Source organism: Periplaneta americana, chromosome 7, assembly GCF_040183065.1.
Source record: "Periplaneta americana isolate PAMFEO1 chromosome 7, P.americana_PAMFEO1_priV1, whole genome shotgun sequence".
Taxonomy (NCBI): domain Eukaryota; kingdom Metazoa; phylum Arthropoda; class Insecta; order Blattodea; family Blattidae; genus Periplaneta; species Periplaneta americana.
In genome coordinates, this window is record NC_091123.1 from 159,190,637 (window position 1) to 159,208,297 (window position 17,661).

Genomic DNA, 17,661 nt, shown 5'->3' on the forward strand with positions numbered 1-17,661 from the left:
TACTAAACATTCTAACTATAACGTACAGTTCCCCAAGAAAAGAAAGAGACGATTGAATTTTCCTAAGTCTCAGATGTAAGACACTATGCATGATAGGAGACCAGAGTACTGATACACAAGATAACGAATATTGAGTTACTTAAATTCAGGCTATTTGATTTGTTACTAGCATCGTTCCGAAATTCACTTCAAAAACTGCAAAAAAAAATATGGTAATGTGACGTAAATAATAGATAAATATATACCGTACATAAATCGTGTAGTTAAATCGACATTTGGACCTTCATGACTAGATCGACACTCCACACAGAAAGGACCGCTTTCGTGTCGTTTCAATAGCTCAGACGCTAAGACTTCTGCGTGTTGTGTAGAAGAAAGTGGGTTCGATTCTTGGTCAATACCATCGATTTTTTTTTTTGGTCCAAATAACATTGAAGTAGAGTTTTACAAAGTCCTGAGATTAAGTGTTAATGATCACAGGCAATACAAAATTGCAAATTATAATATTATAAACGTTAATCTAATGAATGCATTTACACCATTGAAGCCACCGGCGTGGCTTAGTCGGTTAAGGCGCTTGCCTGCCGGTCTGAAGTTGCGCTCGGGCGCGGGTTCGTTCCCCGTTTGGGCTGATTACCTGGTTGGGTTTTTCCGAGGTTTTCCCCAACCGTAAGGTGAATGCCAGGTAATCTATGGCGAATCATCGGGCTCATCTCGCCAAATACCATCTCGCTATCGCCTATCTCATCGACGCTAAATAAACTCGTAGTTGATACACCGTCGTTAAATAACCAACTAAAAAAAAAACTACACCATTGATATATATATAAAATAATCTTTAGTAATTCTTCGAGCAACAGTGCATATTTCTGTACAGATTACTGTGCACTTTACTGTGGCATCCCCGCCATTAAGTCAATCAACTAAGTACGCTCCTTGTATAATGGGAGTTGACTTGAATAAAAATGTCAACATACATGCCCAACTTTGAGTCAGGCCACTAAGGAAAATAACACTTGAGGAGGGGAGTTCGATCTGGTGCTGTGGATTGACTTCTGCGTAGCTCAATGGTGAGGGCGCTTGGTACATAGAACCAAGGACCCGGGTTCGATCCCCGGAGCCGGAGCGAATTTTTCTCCTCTAATATTAATTGTTACCATAACAGATATATACTCTGTAGGGTCAAAAATAATAATCTTTAGTAAAATCTTGAATGTTTAAGTTGTCAATAATATTTATATACTATAAGGCGTTAAAAGAACATGGAATAGATTTGGGATCCTACACTTTATAATTACTGGTTTTAGTGAAAAAATATTTTCTTTCTTAGGATATCTACAAGTTTAACTTTAATAATATTTCGAATAGCTTTAACTGGATTATCTGAATTTTGTACTTTTCTATTCAAATGTATTCTTTTTGCCTCTTTTATAACTTTTGATAAAAGCAAATAAGTGCGCAAAATTTAAATTATTCATAATATCATAGGCACAGCATAACAGCAAAATTCTTATTGCTCTGTTGCCTTGTTAATATAATGCATATATTTTAAACCTGAAAAAATCTTTGTTCAGATAGGTTATGTTTAACATCTGGATATCTAAACAATTCAGATACGTATGCTAAATAGTACTATATATGTCATGATATGTGTCAATTCAAAAGTAATGTATATTATGCGCTTCATGCTTCAGTAATTCTACACAGACTGTAATTTTTGACGTGACAACATAACCTCAGCTGACAGCAAAACATAACCACTACCACCATATCGTCGCTTTATTTACAAATATATATACATATTCTCCTATCAGATTTGAGGGGAAGAAGCACAAACCATGATGTTCAAAACATACCCACAATAATCACTCAACACCTCTACCATTCGTAATAATAAACCTCAACCCACGTCAGAACGATATGTACACAAAGTCTCTAGGACACTTCCCCCTCCAATTTCGTAGTAGACAGTTCATATCACAGGTTCATATCCTCCACTCTCTCCTTCCAATCTTCGCTCAGTTGCGTTCAGTTCTGATCACAATCACGATTTCTGACATGATCCGTTACGTTGGATTAAGGTTATAGGACAACTCCTATGTATAGTAGCAATTTAACAAACATTTCTTAGTAACGCAAAAGACATCACTAATATTGTGAGAATAAAATTGACTTATATAAACCATATTTTATTCTAAAAATCAGGCATACTCAATTTCTGTTGTTCCTCACTTTATTGTGTTCAATTTACGTTAAAAACACCTAAAAATGTTTTGGTCTGAAGAGTACAAAGAAATGCATGCACTGTGCCAAGAATCAAAATTTCTCTTTCTTTCCCTTTACAGAGCTAAAACTGCGTCGTCTCTTAATATGTGTTTTACGAGTTATGTTCGAATTATGTATCATCGGAGATAAAGATGTGTACCCAAACCTGACGATTACCTATGCACACGTTGGAAAATTAAAGGCAAGGCTCATTTAATTGAAGGACATTTATTTTCTTCCATTACTTCATTAACAAAAGAAAGATTACCTGAAAATATTCACATATGTACCAACTTCACAAGTATGAGTTTAATTAAATTATATTAGTTATTCATTTTGTGCTAGTATTGTTTCAATAATGACTATGTTATACTTACATATATATTATCAGATCAATTACCTTTATACATTTATACCGTTTAATTTAATATGTAAAAAGTATAATATCCGTAGTTAAGTTGGCTGCAATAGGTATCATGTCAAAATAGTGTCCGGTGTAAAGGGGTCGACAAAAAAAGACAAGTTGTTACGTTTGTTTTACATCTAATTTTGGAGTATTTTTAAGCGTGTTAAAGTTGTACAAAATACTTCATGTCTTGCTGTATATTGTGACACAACTTTACATGTGTGAGTGTTTCGCATAGTTGAATATTTGAATCTGTAAATTGTGAAGAACACTTGGGCCATTGTTGTCACTGCAAGGTCACCCCTGTACAATCTAACCTTACCTGTCACACAAATGGAAATTATTTTAGTGTTCTGATTTAAACTAAATCTCTTTTAGAAGTATTTTTAAGATGAGTGACAATGATAATCTAAAGCAATTGAACTGTTTAATATGTAATGTTGAGGTATCAGTAAATGCAAGCTATAGTATATTTTATACTGTAATTCCCCATAGTGGCACTTTACTTGCAAATTCTATTCAGAGAGTGATACGTAGAAATGTAGAGCAGTCTTCAATACCCAGTACGTTTATATGCACAAAATGCTTCGCATTATTTGAAGAATTAGATTACTCAGAGGAAAAATGTGTTAAGTTAAAGAAAGATATCTTGACTTGTTTTTCTAAAAGCTGTCTTGAGAATGGGTATGATTTGGAAGATGTTCAAGGCATAGGATGTCAAACCGATGATCATCAGCAAACTACTGAAAATGTAGAATGTTTAAGTCCATTAAAGGTTGAAAAGTGTGAATTTCTAGCAAATGATTCAGAAGGGAAAAATGCTCCTCAAGAAGTGGTAAGTCAAATTCTGTAAAACCTTCGTCCTGTTACTTACGTACCGGTACATCATGTTTAATTAATTTTACGATCAAAATACTCATAATATTTTTCCTTGCAGAACAGTGAAGATGAATCAAAATATAGTGATGCAAATGCAGCTGACAATCAAGATGAGAGTAAGTCCCCTACTAGTAACAGTAAGGATCGTAGTAAAAGAAAAGGAAACCCTCGCAAGAAGGCCCAAAATGCTAAGTCAGCAGTAAGCGTAACAGAAACGACCAAAACTAGTGCACCAGCATCAGGAAAACAGTATGAGATAAAGACTAAAGACGCAAGGAGACGACGTCGTTACGTTCATCCTTGTAGACTCTGTGGCCGTCTTTTCCGTCGACCTTGTGAAGTGAAGCAACATCTTTTATCACACGGTGGTGCTAAACCATATCAATGTAGAGACTGTGGGAAGAGATTTGGTTCAAAATCTGGTGCAGGTATCCATGCACTAAAACAGCATGGTAAAGATGTTTCTGTCGAAAATATCATAGAGGTTTGTCACATTCCTTTAGAATCTGTGGCAATTTCACTAACGCCAGCCACATTAAAAGAAGTTGCCAGCCACGTAAAAGAAAACAGTGCTAAAGTAGATGGTGAGACTGCTGGCAGTCAGTCCGACAGTGGTAGTTCAAGTGACGATGATTTTGAGTGGAAAATGGATGAGGATGTGTTTGAAATCGCAAATGAAGACAAAGACGTTAAAGACGAAGGGGGAGATGACGAAGAAAATTCTTCCACAGAAACTGAGAAGAAAAATGTTGATGATATTGCTGCAAAAGAAGACTCAGCTCCTGAAAACGATGAAATAAAAGAAGACGAGATAGAGCCTGCAGTGACTGTAAAAACGGAACCAAAACAGACTCGTCCCAAACCAGCCAAGAAAAAGACTGAGTCCGGTGAAAGGAAACGGGCTACCCGTAGTAGTGGACCTAAAGAGAAGAAACCAAAGAAGAGAGATCCTTTTCCAAAACCACCAAAACATGAGTGTACCATATGTGGTAAAATGTGGAGAACAATGAGTGAGTTCAAGTCGCATGTAGCCACACACAGCGACGAGCGGCCATTTATATGCGAGATTTGTGGACAAGCATATAAACACAAGGCTGCACTCGACATACATGTTGGCATGCATAATGGCATCAACCCCTTCAGCTGCCCATTCTGCAAGAAGGCGTTCACACAGAAAGGAGCTCTGCAGAGACATCTTCCCATCCACACTGGAGAGGCACCCTTTCAGGTACTGTCGTCTGCATGAAATGTGATAATGAAATAGGTCTAAGAGATATTTATTTATTTATTTATTTATTTATTTATTTATTTATTTATTTATTTATTTATTTATTTATTTATTTATTCGAATGACAGGTACATAGATAATTTATCTTTTACCTAAACACAACCCCAAGGTTAAAACAATTAACTTAATACAACTTAAAATTAAGTCTAATGAAGGAACTAAACAAAATCCTTAAAGAACTAAACAGAGGCATGAGGCTTCTCGCTTCCCAGTATCTGGCACATTCAGTCAGTGATTTTAGAGCTGGGCAGCATTGGAGATGATCCCTATTCATCACTACTTGAAGGTCACAAAGGGTACAGGTTGGATGTTGATAAACACCGAAAAGGTGGAGATGCTGCGCCAAGCAGTCATGTCCAGTTGCAAGGCAGAAATGGGCGACTGCCAATCTTCTTGGTCCGTTAGGTATTGATAGAAGGCCCCTTCTCCAGTGTTTGCCATATGTTCTTTCTGCAATCTCATGGGAGTGGATGTTGTGGGCAACTTCTTTGATGTATAATTTTATTGTCTGGAAGGGTGTTGGTTTAGGAGATGTTTGTAAAATTTTAGCACCTTTTTTTGCCAAGGCATCGGCCTGCTCATTGCCAAATAAGTTGCAGTGCCCGGGGACCCACTGTAGTACCACGATTTTGTGTTTTGCTTGTAATAGTTGTATGGCATTTTGGCAGTCTTGGATTGATGAAGACTCAGGGTCTGAGGAACCTACAGATTCTATGGCTGCTTTGGAGTCTGACAGGATGACGACATTCTTGAATTTAAGAGATGTAGACTTGCATAAATTGAATCTGCTGTGTCATTCGACAAGAATATAACACAAGTGACTTCCTTTTTACGTTTTCGGAGCCATCATTTTATCCAAGCTCACTTTCAGCTTTGGCCGTACACACACACCACTCACCTGCTGACACTCCAGTCTCCACACACATTTTTATGCATCAAGATAAATTGGATGAACAGACAAGGCTAACTCATTACCATTATTTTTCAAATTAAAATGTGAAAGTGCCTAACATAATTTACTCTTTCAAAGAATCTATTGCAATTGAGGTGTTTTCTGGAACAAGAACTTAACTACAAAACCTTGAATTTGAGATATGTATCTCTATACAGAGTGTCAAACATTTTAGGTCTGCTGTAACAGCATTACGCAGAGCGATGTTCAAATGTTTCTAGAAGGCAATATATTTGTTGGAGGGACATAATGTTTTGTCAGGAGGGAGATGTGCTATTAAGGTCCATCTACACGTTTAGCTTCAAGCATTCAAGCAATGCATGCAAGAGTGAACGAAACGCATTCAATTGTACATGCTTTTCTCACTAAAAATGAGAGCACATGCAGCAATTGAAAGTTACCCATCGCCATTGGGGTATCTTGTGCGGTCCACACCTGTGGAGTAACGGTCAGCGCGTCTGGCCGCGAAACTAGGTGGCCCGGGTTCGATTCCCGGTCGGGGCAAGTTACCTGGTTGAGGTTTTTTCCGGGGTTTTCCCTCAACCCAATATGAGCAAATGCTGGGTAACTTTCGGTGCTGGACCCCGGACTCATTTCACCGGCATTATCACCTTCATCTCATTCAGATGCTAAATAACCAAAGATGTTGATAAAGCGTCGTAAAATAACCTACTAATAATATATCTTGTGCGTATTTCGTTAAACAGTAGCATGTAGCAAGTAGCTGATTGTTTTAGGTGGCCGTGAATAAACTGAAAATTGTTTTGTTTGGTAATGGTGGGCCTTTTAAGCTGAAAATAGCAAGTATGATTAGCTTCATTGAATATTATCGCAAAAATATGGGTGCCTATTGAGTGTACAACCACAATTTTTCTCATAAGTATTAGATTGATATTTAATATTTATTAATTATTATATAGCTTATACATAGTGAAGATGTCGTTTAACATGACGCACTGTGTAGACACAAAATCTGCATGCATCTTAATTGAATGTTCATTTTAAACTTGATTCTTTCAATATTCTCCCCAGATTGCATGCGTAAGCACATGAAAAATTGAATCTTGTAAATGCATCTTAAATTCAACATATGCTAAAAACGGAGAAACGACCTAACATATGTTAAGTTGTTATTCTGGGGGCTGCCTCAGTTCTTCTCCTTGTGATTCGAGACTTCTTGTAATGTTGTAACAAATTTCATTCACACGTTGCAACTCTGCTTGCAAAATGTTGTCTATTTCTTCTCATATGTTACTTTGCAGTTCACCTAATGTTAGCAGATTTGATTTATACACTATCTCTTAAAGCACCTACAAATAAAAATCGCAGGGCATTAGTTAGGTCTGGGGATCGAGCAGGCTATAATATTGCAGTAATTACTGTGTCATTACTAGACCTCGGATTTTAGGTAAAAACCTATTTTGTTCCTCTTGATATATACAAAAGAAAAGTTGTATATATACGAATTATGGAAATATATGTTCGAAAATGGTGGTCCTATACAACCTAACAATACCTAATTTCACGTTAGAAACTATTTTTACCTAATTTTACATTTTCCAATTTCTACAGTTGGTAATATGCAAACGCTGTGTAATTCTATATGCCAGTCGTGCCTTGATAACAATCGCAGCTAGTAATCTACACTGATGCAGCCCCGTACATGATTACTGCCATTAAATTACTTAAAGTATTTTACCCTGCCTTGCTCCATATTACTTGTCTTGCCCATGCCATGAATCGCGTAGCTGAGACGATACAGCTTGAATATCCACAAGTGAATAAGCTGGTTTCCACAATTAAAAAGGTTTTTCTTAAACCACCTACGAGGATTCAATTATTTCGAGAGCAACTTCCCAATGTGCCACTTCCACCAGAACCTATTCTTACCCGATGGGGAACATGGTTACAGGCCGTGGAATATTACAGCAAGCATTTGGAGGACATTTAGAACTTTGTTTTGAAACTGGGGGAGGATGCAGTGAGCATTACTTCAGCTAAAAAACTTCTGCAGGACCCAACAGTTGCCCGGGATATTGCATTCATCAAATCACATTATGTATTTCTGGTCCCCATTATTAATGCTCTGAGTCTTCAGGCAAACCGGTCTACACGCAACTGGGATTGATAGAAGAGGTGACAGAAAAAATCAACTTGATTCCTGGTTATGTTGGTGAAAAACTCAAATCAGTGCTTCGAAAAAAACCAGGACTGACAGTTCTCCGCACAGTTGCTGACGTCTTGGCTGGCAAAACACCTGAACATCAATGTGCTGTTCCCTTGCATCTAATACCAACATTTAAATATGCTCTGGTGTCATCAGTTGAAGTGGAACGCTCATTTTCGGCATATAAGATGGTGTTATCTGAGAAGCGATGCAGTTTCTCAATGGAAAACTTAGAAAAGGTGTTAGTTGTTTACTCTGGCTCTAATTATGGACATGTACAATGAAATAATGTCAAATGTTTCGGCTAATTTGTAATGGGAAATGAAATAATGTCATTTTTTGTTCACCTATTTTTGTAATTTTAGAAACTATTTTGATTTGTGATAGAACCTGTTTTAGGTACCTAATTTAAGATTTTTAGGACCTAAAAGTCCGAGGTCTAGTCATTACAGACATTAGCAATCACACATAATGAAGTGCAGTCAAATGATGAAGAAACTTCTAAAATTACCAATACCTACCAGGCAGCATCAATTATGACATAAGATGAACTGCAAAATAACATACGAGAAAAAATAGCTAACATTTCTCAAGCAGAGTTGCAACATGTGAATGAAAATCTGTTAGAACATCTGTCTCAAAGCACAAGGAGAACAATTGCTTTTTTGAAAAGGTAAGCATGTTAGGCACATTCACAATATTAATTTGCAAAATAGTGGTACATACTAAGTGAGCCTTGTCCATTTATCTTGCTGCATAAGACTGTATCTGGCATTCGTCAGTCTGCAGATCTCCGACTGCACAGGAACTGGACTGTCAGTAGGCAAATGCTGTGTGTCTGCAGCCACTGCACTTCTGAAAGCAACCTGAGTAAAATGATGACTACACTAAGTATATAAATGGGCATTGATTTCTTGTACCCAACATGGTGTTGAATTGTCCTTTCCTTTGCCTCATTTCTTACTCCATAATAACTCCCCCAAATTTTGTGCGATAATGTGCATTACTAGTACAGTAGAACTTGGTTATAGCGACCTCGTTTTGTGCGACACCTCGCCTATAACGTCAAATATTCTGTGGTCCCAACTAATTCCCCATAAGACATATGCTTTCCTACCTTGCTTAATACGACAAACGTATATGCGTCTACCTTGCATATAATGTCATTTTCAACCTCAGTTTGGAATAAGATTTTCTAAGAACCAAAGTATTTTAAGAAATATTTTGTTGAAATCTGACCCTGACAAATTCTTTACAGTCTCCTTCTATCATAGACCTCTGGAATGCAGGCGGATTCCCCACCCCATTGTAACCTGCCCGAATTCATGCGGTATTAGATCAGTTTCGACAGGAAGTTTTCATTAAGTGCACGCATTTTACCGCAGTATGGCCACTAAAAGAAGTGAGTGATGCCTTAGAAGTCATTAGAATTATGAACATGTTCTATGAAGCTAGGAAAGGGAGCAGTGAAATTGCAACTGAAATTATGAACATAGAACGTAATTTAGCCCTAGAAAGTGTGTATTGGGCAAGTAGAAGACAACAGAGTAAAATGAATGATTACTTCACTTCTAAGTAAAGTAGTTTGGTGAGTACTGAACAAACTGTTTTAATACAGAATACTGTATTTATAATTGTAGGTCTAAGTGTATTTTATTTTGTTCATTGTAGGATTAAAAGTCATTACGTAAATCTAAAATAAGTCTAATTAATTTTGTTATTTTTCATTTTCCACCTCACTAGGTTGATAATGTGAATCTCGGTTACTACGACACTCGTTTATAACAACATGATGTTTAAGGTCCCTTGGATGTCGTTATAACCAAGTTCTACTGTATATTTCTTGTACATTTTGTTTACTTGTCAGCTCTATCACATTAGGTTTCATGTTATTATATGATGGAAGCAAATATAAATTCCATAATGTTGGAATGAAACGTGTTAATGGACTACATGTACAGTGGACTCTCCTAAGTTCGACAGAACAGAATTGAAAGTTCAGTCCAATAAGGGTAGTGGGTGTGGCAGGTGAAATGAATACAAATTCTTATTCGTTATCCATCAACGAATACAGTACTGTACTTGCATTTCCTGCCCGCCCCAAGACTTGTGTATGCGCTTCTAGTACCACAGTGGGTTTCGACAGTTCCGTCTCACAAACGGCACAATTCTCAAATAGAAAAAGAAGAGTTCATTAATTTAAAATCAGTGTAATTAATTGATTTACTAGTTGACTTACTAGTGTTAATTATGTAAGATTTGTCCGGCTTACAGCTGTTTCAGTGCTTCACGCACCATCCTCAGAGCCTACTAGATCACGGCGTCATCTCGAACTTCTCTGCCTGTTATGTGGGTGTGTTTGATTGTTGAAAGGTGTTTAAGAGTGGAGTCAAATAGTGTGTGTGTACTGAAATTGATCTGTGTGTTGAGAATTTGATCGGGGTGTGTTTTAGTGTGTCTGTACAAACACACCCACATAACAGGCAGAGAAGTTCGAGATGACGCCATGATCTAGTAGGCTCTGAGGATGGTGCGTGAAGCACTGAAACAGCTGTAAGCCGGACAAATCTTACATAATTAACACTAGTAAGTCAACTAGTTAATCAATTAATTATATTCAGATGTTAAAAGTAGTGTACGTAAGATTCAAAATGGGTAAAATCAGTGATCAATATGGATGTCCTAATCAATAAAATATTCTGTTTTCCTTTAATAAAAGTATCATTACAAGACAACTAATTCCCATTCAAATGGCAAACCCATTTCTTAGTGACTGTATAGGGACGTCTCTAATTCTCCTACATAAGCAGTCGAACTATAGGATGTCGAACTTAAGAGCTTCCAGTGTATGTAAGGAATATTGTTTCAGTATTCACAGCTATCCAAGATTCTTTGGCCAATCTCTTCGAAATAAAATGAAGGTTATAGCCCTACGTATCAACAAAGTGTATCGTTTTGTATCAGTGATAGTCCTATCCACAGGACAATAGCCTAAGCTTTATATTCTAAATATCAAATTTAGAATTAGATTGTTCTGAACATTTTGTAGGACATTTGCTGCACTGTTTAAATAGGCCTAAGTAAAGTAATTTAATTCGTCTGAAAACAGTTTAATCAGTGTAATATCGTATATTGTGATTTTTTTTTTTTCTTTTTTAGTGTGAACTTTGTGGAAAGCGTTTTGTTCACCACACAAGTTTCAACATGCATACATTAGCACATACTGGTCAGAAGAGCTACAAGTGTAAAGTTTGTGGGCTGGCACTCTTGTCAGGATCACATCTGAAGCGCCATTCTCGTGTTCATACGGGAGAACGTCCATACCAGTGCCAGACTTGTGGCAAGAGATTTGCCGAGCGTTACAATTTGGTTGCACATAATCGTATTCATGACCCACTGGGAGCAAATGCCAGAGAAGGCAGTTTCAAGAAGATTCACAGGTATGTGTTAATTAGTATATGGTTGGGGTAGTGATACTTTTAACACTCGACATGGTAATACTTACTAGGGTAATACTACAAAAAACTAGCCTAGACCAAAGACGATTTTTCTTCAACAATTGCGTACTACAAAATAATAGGACACAAATCCTCTGATCTGAAGGCACCCAACTACAGTACTTCCTATGGAGACATTTTAAAAATGAAGTGTATTGTAATGTCCACACCTATGGAGTAACGGTTAATGAGTTTTGCCGCGAAATCAGGTTCCCAGGTTTGATTCCTGCTCGGGGCAAGTTACCTGGTTGAGGTTTTATCCGGGGTTTTCCGTCAACCCAATATGAGTAAATGCTGGGTAACTTTCGGTGCTGGACCCCAGACTCATTTCACCGGCATTATCACCTTCATCTCATTCAGATGCTAAATAGCCTAAGATGTTGATAAAGTGTCGTGAAATAACCTACTAAAATAAAAATGTATTCTAATAAACCACACACCAACATGGAGTTAAAGTAAAGCATTGTCTACATGTGGGAAATATATACCTGAAATTATGCCCCGTATTTTTGAAACAGCCTGTATATATACGAGCTCGCAGACTATTTCCTTATCCAACAACTGCTCTGAAGATGACCGCAACACAGTGGTCGGAACGTCAGCCACTAACACCAAGACAACGCGGTAGAAGCCCTGAAGCTTATCCACACAACTATAAATGTTTTTTTTTTTTTCCGAAAGAATTAAGTACAGTTGGCCTACATATTGTAAATGTTTTTGACATACAGTACACTAATTACATAACGGAGTAATACTGTATTACCTTTCATGAATCATGTATTTCAATAAAGAAAAATCGTAATAGATACTGTATATAAGTCACAATTAGTGTACCCGCCTAATACGCAGTCCCGGTTAATACGTGTTTTACACCCGGACCCTTGAACAGCATCTTATCGGGGTTTTACTGTATTGAGGAATGGTGGTATTGTTCCATCTCTTGGTATTTAATGTAATAGATTAATATTTTTACATTTCTGTTTTAGGTGTCAGCTGTGTGGTGCAGGTTTTGATCGTAAACCTAAACTTGAAGATCATCTGGCTTTAAGCCATAACAAAATAAGCGACTCTGACGACAGTCGGAAATGGGTTGGCCACCTCATCACCAATGAATTGAATCAACCCCCACCCTCATCTTCAAATGCTGCACTTGGAGCAGGTCAGTTGACACTTCACCAGCCTAATCCTCCCTTGCCGCCAGATGTTTCACGACGAAGAGGCACCACGGATGGTCACCTTCTCCTGCAGTCTCATCTTCACGGTGCAGAGAGTGATAATAAAGTTCTTAGTAATACAGCATCTCCTCACCATCATCCACTGACTGCTCTGAGAGCAGAACCCAATCAACACCAACAAAGCTGGCATCATATGATTTTTGGAGGAAAGGTCATGGATAGTGACATGGTTGAAAGTTCTGGGATGGAGGCCAATGTTGCAAAAATGGTTCCGATTTCAGCTGTTTTAGAGAATCAGCATCGTATCTTACAAGACATGACTTCATTAGGTGGAGGACTCGGTCCAGGACAAAGTGCGAGCAGAAATCTTCTACCTTCATGTTTGACTGGAGGCCATGCGTCTCTCCCCCCTCCTGTTAGTCAACCCCCACATCACATTCCAAATGTACCTAACCCTCATGCAGCATTGGGACCTCGTGTAAATATGTTCCCTTCTGACAATAACTAAGAATTGCTATATTCAAGGACATTTGCAAATAATGGTAGCGTAGCCTAACTCAAGTTCTGTGAGTCTGTCAGGAGATACAATGTCGGGTTTGTTATAACTGATGAATGGGTGTGCACATTTTATGCATTTATAACAGTATACAGCCTCATAAAATTCACTTTTAAAAGTCGATTATATTTCGTAAATGTTTATGTATTTTACAAACTACGTTGATAACAGAGACAAATAATCACAATTTAGTGATTAGTGGTGATGGATTATAGAGTAGAGAGATTCAAAAGTAAATGATAAGGGCCTAAATAGCAGTAATATTCTATCATTTTCTCATATGAACTCCTATATTATTTATGTAAGTCTTTGTGTGTCAGTTCTTGAATGAAGAATATTCCTTAATAAATAAATATATATATATATATATATATATATGATTAGGTTAAACTTCTAAAAATGATGTTATGTAATAATTATTCTTCATAATACTTTATTTCAAAGTAATATTTATGTAAACATTGTGCGAGTGAGTTTTTCATGATTGTTTACTTTAAAGAAACATAGCATGTTCTGTATTTTGCTTAATGGTACCATACCAAAAGTACAATTGAACTCTTTAGCTCTGTAATTTCAGTTTTCCCTAAAGAACTTGTGCACGAGCAGCATTTTATATATCGATTTCGAAATACTTCTCATATATGCCTGTATATTTGATGATGAAATAGGGATTAACTGCTGTCCATTTGAGAGATAATGAAGGCAGTGAGTTAAACCAAAAAAGTATATCATCATTGTGGTCTTCTGTAAATGGGTTTTGAGAAAAGTACCATATTTATAGTCGCATCGCTGTTATTTCCAGCGTGACTCCTCCTCTTTGCTTATGCCTTAGGAAGTGAAGGCTCTATAGTCTAGGTAGGTAGTATCATTCGCCATTTTTGTTCTTTTGTTGGCGAGCTTCCAGACGAATCTATTTTCCACACCGTTAAACATTATCATGTCGTAGCTCCTATGATAATAAACCAAACGCACTGTAATTGAGCAAATAATTGAGCGAACGTCCTTGTGTGCTTTCTGCGAACGTTAACGAAAGAGCCAAAATGGCAGGCGATTATATTAAGTATTTATCGAGCCTTAGGAAGTGCGTAAAGTCATCAGCAGCGAATCACAAGACGCACACGTTTAAATGTAGCTGACCTGCAACGCGATTGGCTTCCGAAAATAAGAGCGACAGGACTATAGTTATTCTCTGAAAATAGAAAATGTTGAAGAGATGATGTTAGGGTATTTTGTAGAGCAAATAATTACAAACAAATGTTTCCTGTTGATGTGTTGAGTAATCTTGGTGCTTTGTGACTCAACTAAACAGCATCTGGCTTTGGAAAAGAGAATTTTAAGGTGGATAACTGGACACTGCCATTTGAATAAGCACCTACATATGTTGGGCTTTAGTGATGGTCCAACTTGTAGAAAATATGGGATGAAATTTGAGTTATTACCTCACATTTTGCTGGATTACCCAGGTCTAAGTCAAATCAGGTTTAATTATCTCAGGAAACACATGTTGTCTACCAAGGAATTTTAGGAAATTAAACCCTGTAGCATCACAAAACTGGTGTCATATTGTGATCTTCTGGGTTGATTTTCAGTTTATGGGGTGCACATTGGGCCATTTATATCTAAGTGCTATGTAGTAGTAGTTATTGTTGCAGTTTAGTTAACTGTCTCAAGACAGGTTTGAAACCTCATAAGTGACACCAATAAGGCATCGCTCGTGAGACAACTAAGGCAGGAGATAATGGGTACCATAGGATAACTAGTTCCTTTCCCCCTCCATTACATACAGTTTAGTTAACTGTCTGAAGACAGGTTTGAAACCTCATAAGTGACACCAATAAGGCATCGCTCGTGAGGCAAGTAAAGCAGGAGATAATGGGTACCGTAGGATAACTAGTTCCTTTCCCCCTCCATTACATACAGTTTAGTTAACTGTCTGAAGACAGGTTTGAAACCTCATAAGTGACACCAATAAGGCATCGCTCGTGAGGCAAGTAAAGCAGGAGATAATGGGTACCGTAGGATAACTAGTTCCTTTCCCCCTCCATTACATACAGTTTAGTTAACTGTCTGAAGACAGGTTTGAAACCTCATATGTGACACCAATAAGGCATCGCTCGTGAGACAGCTAAGGCAGGAGATAATGGGTACCGTAGGATAACTAGTTCCTTTCCCCCTCCATTACATACAGTTTAGTTAACTGTCTGAAGACAGGTTTAAACCTCATAAGTGACACCAATAAGGCATCGCTCGTGAGACAACTAAGGCAGGAGATAATGGGTACCGTAGGATAACCAGTTCCTTTCTCCCTCCATTACATACATTACTTACTAGTAACATATTACACTAATCAGATGTCAGATGTATACAAAGAAGTAAGATGTACAATCTGATAATAGATGTACATATCAGCTAGAACCTCAATCAGAGGTATAGTGGTAGTGTACACCCTTAATTTAGAACAGAGATGTCAAGGCACCTGCACTGCATGCTCTTAATAACCCGCACAACATTTCCTTAAGGGGAGAGGATGGTATTTTTTGGTGAAAAATGAGTCAATTTAAAAAAAAAAAATCTTTAAAATACTCTGTGATATGTGTGGAATGCATAGCAAAACATTTTGTGGGTATTTGTGCCCTTATCGGATGTTGAGTCTCCATTTTTAAACTTCTTGCGTTATGGATTTTTAAATCACACGCCCGCTTTTATCAGTTTCCAGTAACTTCATTTTTTTTGCTACATTGCCAGACAAAAATGGATATAATTTCTGAACTATTAAAGATACATGCATGAAATTTACAGCACGCATTCTTTCGACTATTAGGAAACTTTTCTCTGTAACAGAATTTTGTTAATTGATTTCATTTTAAAAATATGTCCGTTTGTTTGCAATTCTCGCAAACAATTATAAGTAGGTATCATTCAGATCAAGTTTAGTTTAAATTAGTTTTAAATTAAATGTTACAATTTAGGAAACAAATTACTGGAATCAAAATACATGCATCTTACTTGTGAAGTATAAAGATTTCATTCGCACTTTGTTCACAGAGAAAGCATTGATAATAACATAAAATTTACTCTGTCACACGTTAAAAGTGTTAAAATTGTTAAAAAGGTATTTACCTTCGACAGACGGCCCATTTCGACGCTATTTGTCGTCGTCTTCAGTGTCTCTTGAACCACTGCACATATACACAATTCATCAAATCATCCCATACAACATAAACATGCAGCTTTCCGTACAATGACACACAGATTAATTAATATACCAATGAACAATGACAACTACACTGAAGAATTAAACACAATAAAATATATAGCTCAAGACAATGGATACAACCCTAACATAATAGACACACTAATAAAAAAGGCAAAACAAAAAGAGACCAAACCAACACAAACAGCACGCGAGAATAAATACATAACATTAACATATCACAATACCAATACCCACAAAATTGCAACTTCATTCAGAAAACTCAAGTACAAAATTGCATACAAAACAAATAACACAACACAGAAATACTTAAATAACCACACGAAACATTCAAATATATATAATTCAACTGGAGTTTACAAATTAAAATGCAATAGTTGCCCACATTTTTACATAGGACAGACAGGAAGATCTTTTCATACAAGATACAACGAACATATTAAAGCTATAACCAAACCCTACATCACATCAAATTATGCAGATCACATTATCGACAATAATCATGACTACAATAATACAGAAACAGATATGTAAATTTTACACATCACACCAAAAAGTTCACAGTTAAACATCCTAGAACAATACGAAATATATAAGAATACAATAGCACACCCACAATATATACTTAATACGCAACTACAGTTCAATACGCACACATTGTTTGACGTCATAGTACTTCATAGCATACAGACAACCAACCCCCACCATAGGAGCAACACACCCCCACCCCTACCATCGACAACTGCACATCGCAGAGCCCAAAATCAGCAGTGGTTCAAGAGACACTGAAGACGACGACAAATAGCGTCGAAACGGGCCGTCTGTCGAAGGTAAATACCTTTTTAACAATTTTAACACTTTTAACGTGTGACAGAGTAAATTTTATGTTTTTAACAAAATGTTAACGAGAACTTTAATCAATGCATTGATAATGTCAACAAAGTCGATCTGACGAAGCACATCAGACTCGATGCAAAGAAACATATTCAAATTTATTCACTGTTGAAACAAAATTGATTTGTGAAAGGCAGGCTGTGGTTTATTTTTAAGCATTGGTTTTGTTGGTGGTAAAACTATGAGGAGTATTTCTTACTTCGATAAGAAGTATAAAGTAAATTGAAAAATAAACTCCAACTCTTTGCAGGATAAACCTTTCACATCGAATTATTTAGTGCACATGCTGGAAAGTGATTAAATAGTATTGTTGACGATATTATATTGGAAATGTAACTGAGAGTTGTGGTTACTATTCATAGCGATAA

General features: G+C 36.9%; 2 protein-coding genes across 3 annotated transcripts in view; one reads left to right on the forward strand and one right to left on the reverse strand.

Annotated features, from left to right (window-relative positions):
* LOC138703640 (RCC1 and BTB domain-containing protein 1-like) overlaps positions 1-2,070 on the reverse strand; it is a 54,760-nt gene extending 52,690 nt beyond the window's left edge. For both annotated transcript variants that reach the window (XM_069831700.1, XM_069831699.1), the window contains exon 1: positions 1,857-2,070. The gene's annotated coding sequence lies outside the window, so the exon portion shown is untranslated. The remainder of the gene's footprint in view (positions 1-1,856) is intronic.
* Positions 2,071-2,200: 130 nt separating this feature from the next.
* On the forward strand, positions 2,201-13,551 carry LOC138703639 (zinc finger protein 420-like). The gene is made up of 4 exons (XM_069831698.1): positions 2,201-3,506; positions 3,609-4,778; positions 11,117-11,397; positions 12,441-13,551. The coding sequence occupies exons 1-4, from the start codon at positions 3,063-3,065 to the stop codon at positions 13,135-13,137; spliced, it is 2,592 nt and encodes an 863-aa protein (XP_069687799.1). The 5' UTR covers positions 2,201-3,062; the 3' UTR covers positions 13,138-13,551.
* The last annotated feature ends 4,110 nt before the right edge of the window (positions 13,552-17,661 follow it).

Bases quoted from the DNA above. Each gene is read 5' to 3' on its own strand.
- LOC138703639 (XM_069831698.1), top strand. From the start codon at position 3,063: ATGAGTGACAATGATAATCTAAAGCAATTGAACTGTTTAATATGTAAT. The intron at 3,507-3,608 runs GTAAGTCAAATT...TTTTCCTTGCAG, and splicing joins AAAATGCTCCTCAAGAAGTG to AACAGTGAAGATGAATCAAA. The intron at 4,779-11,116 runs GTACTGTCGTCT...TTTCTTTTTTAG, and splicing joins CTGGAGAGGCACCCTTTCAG to TGTGAACTTTGTGGAAAGCG.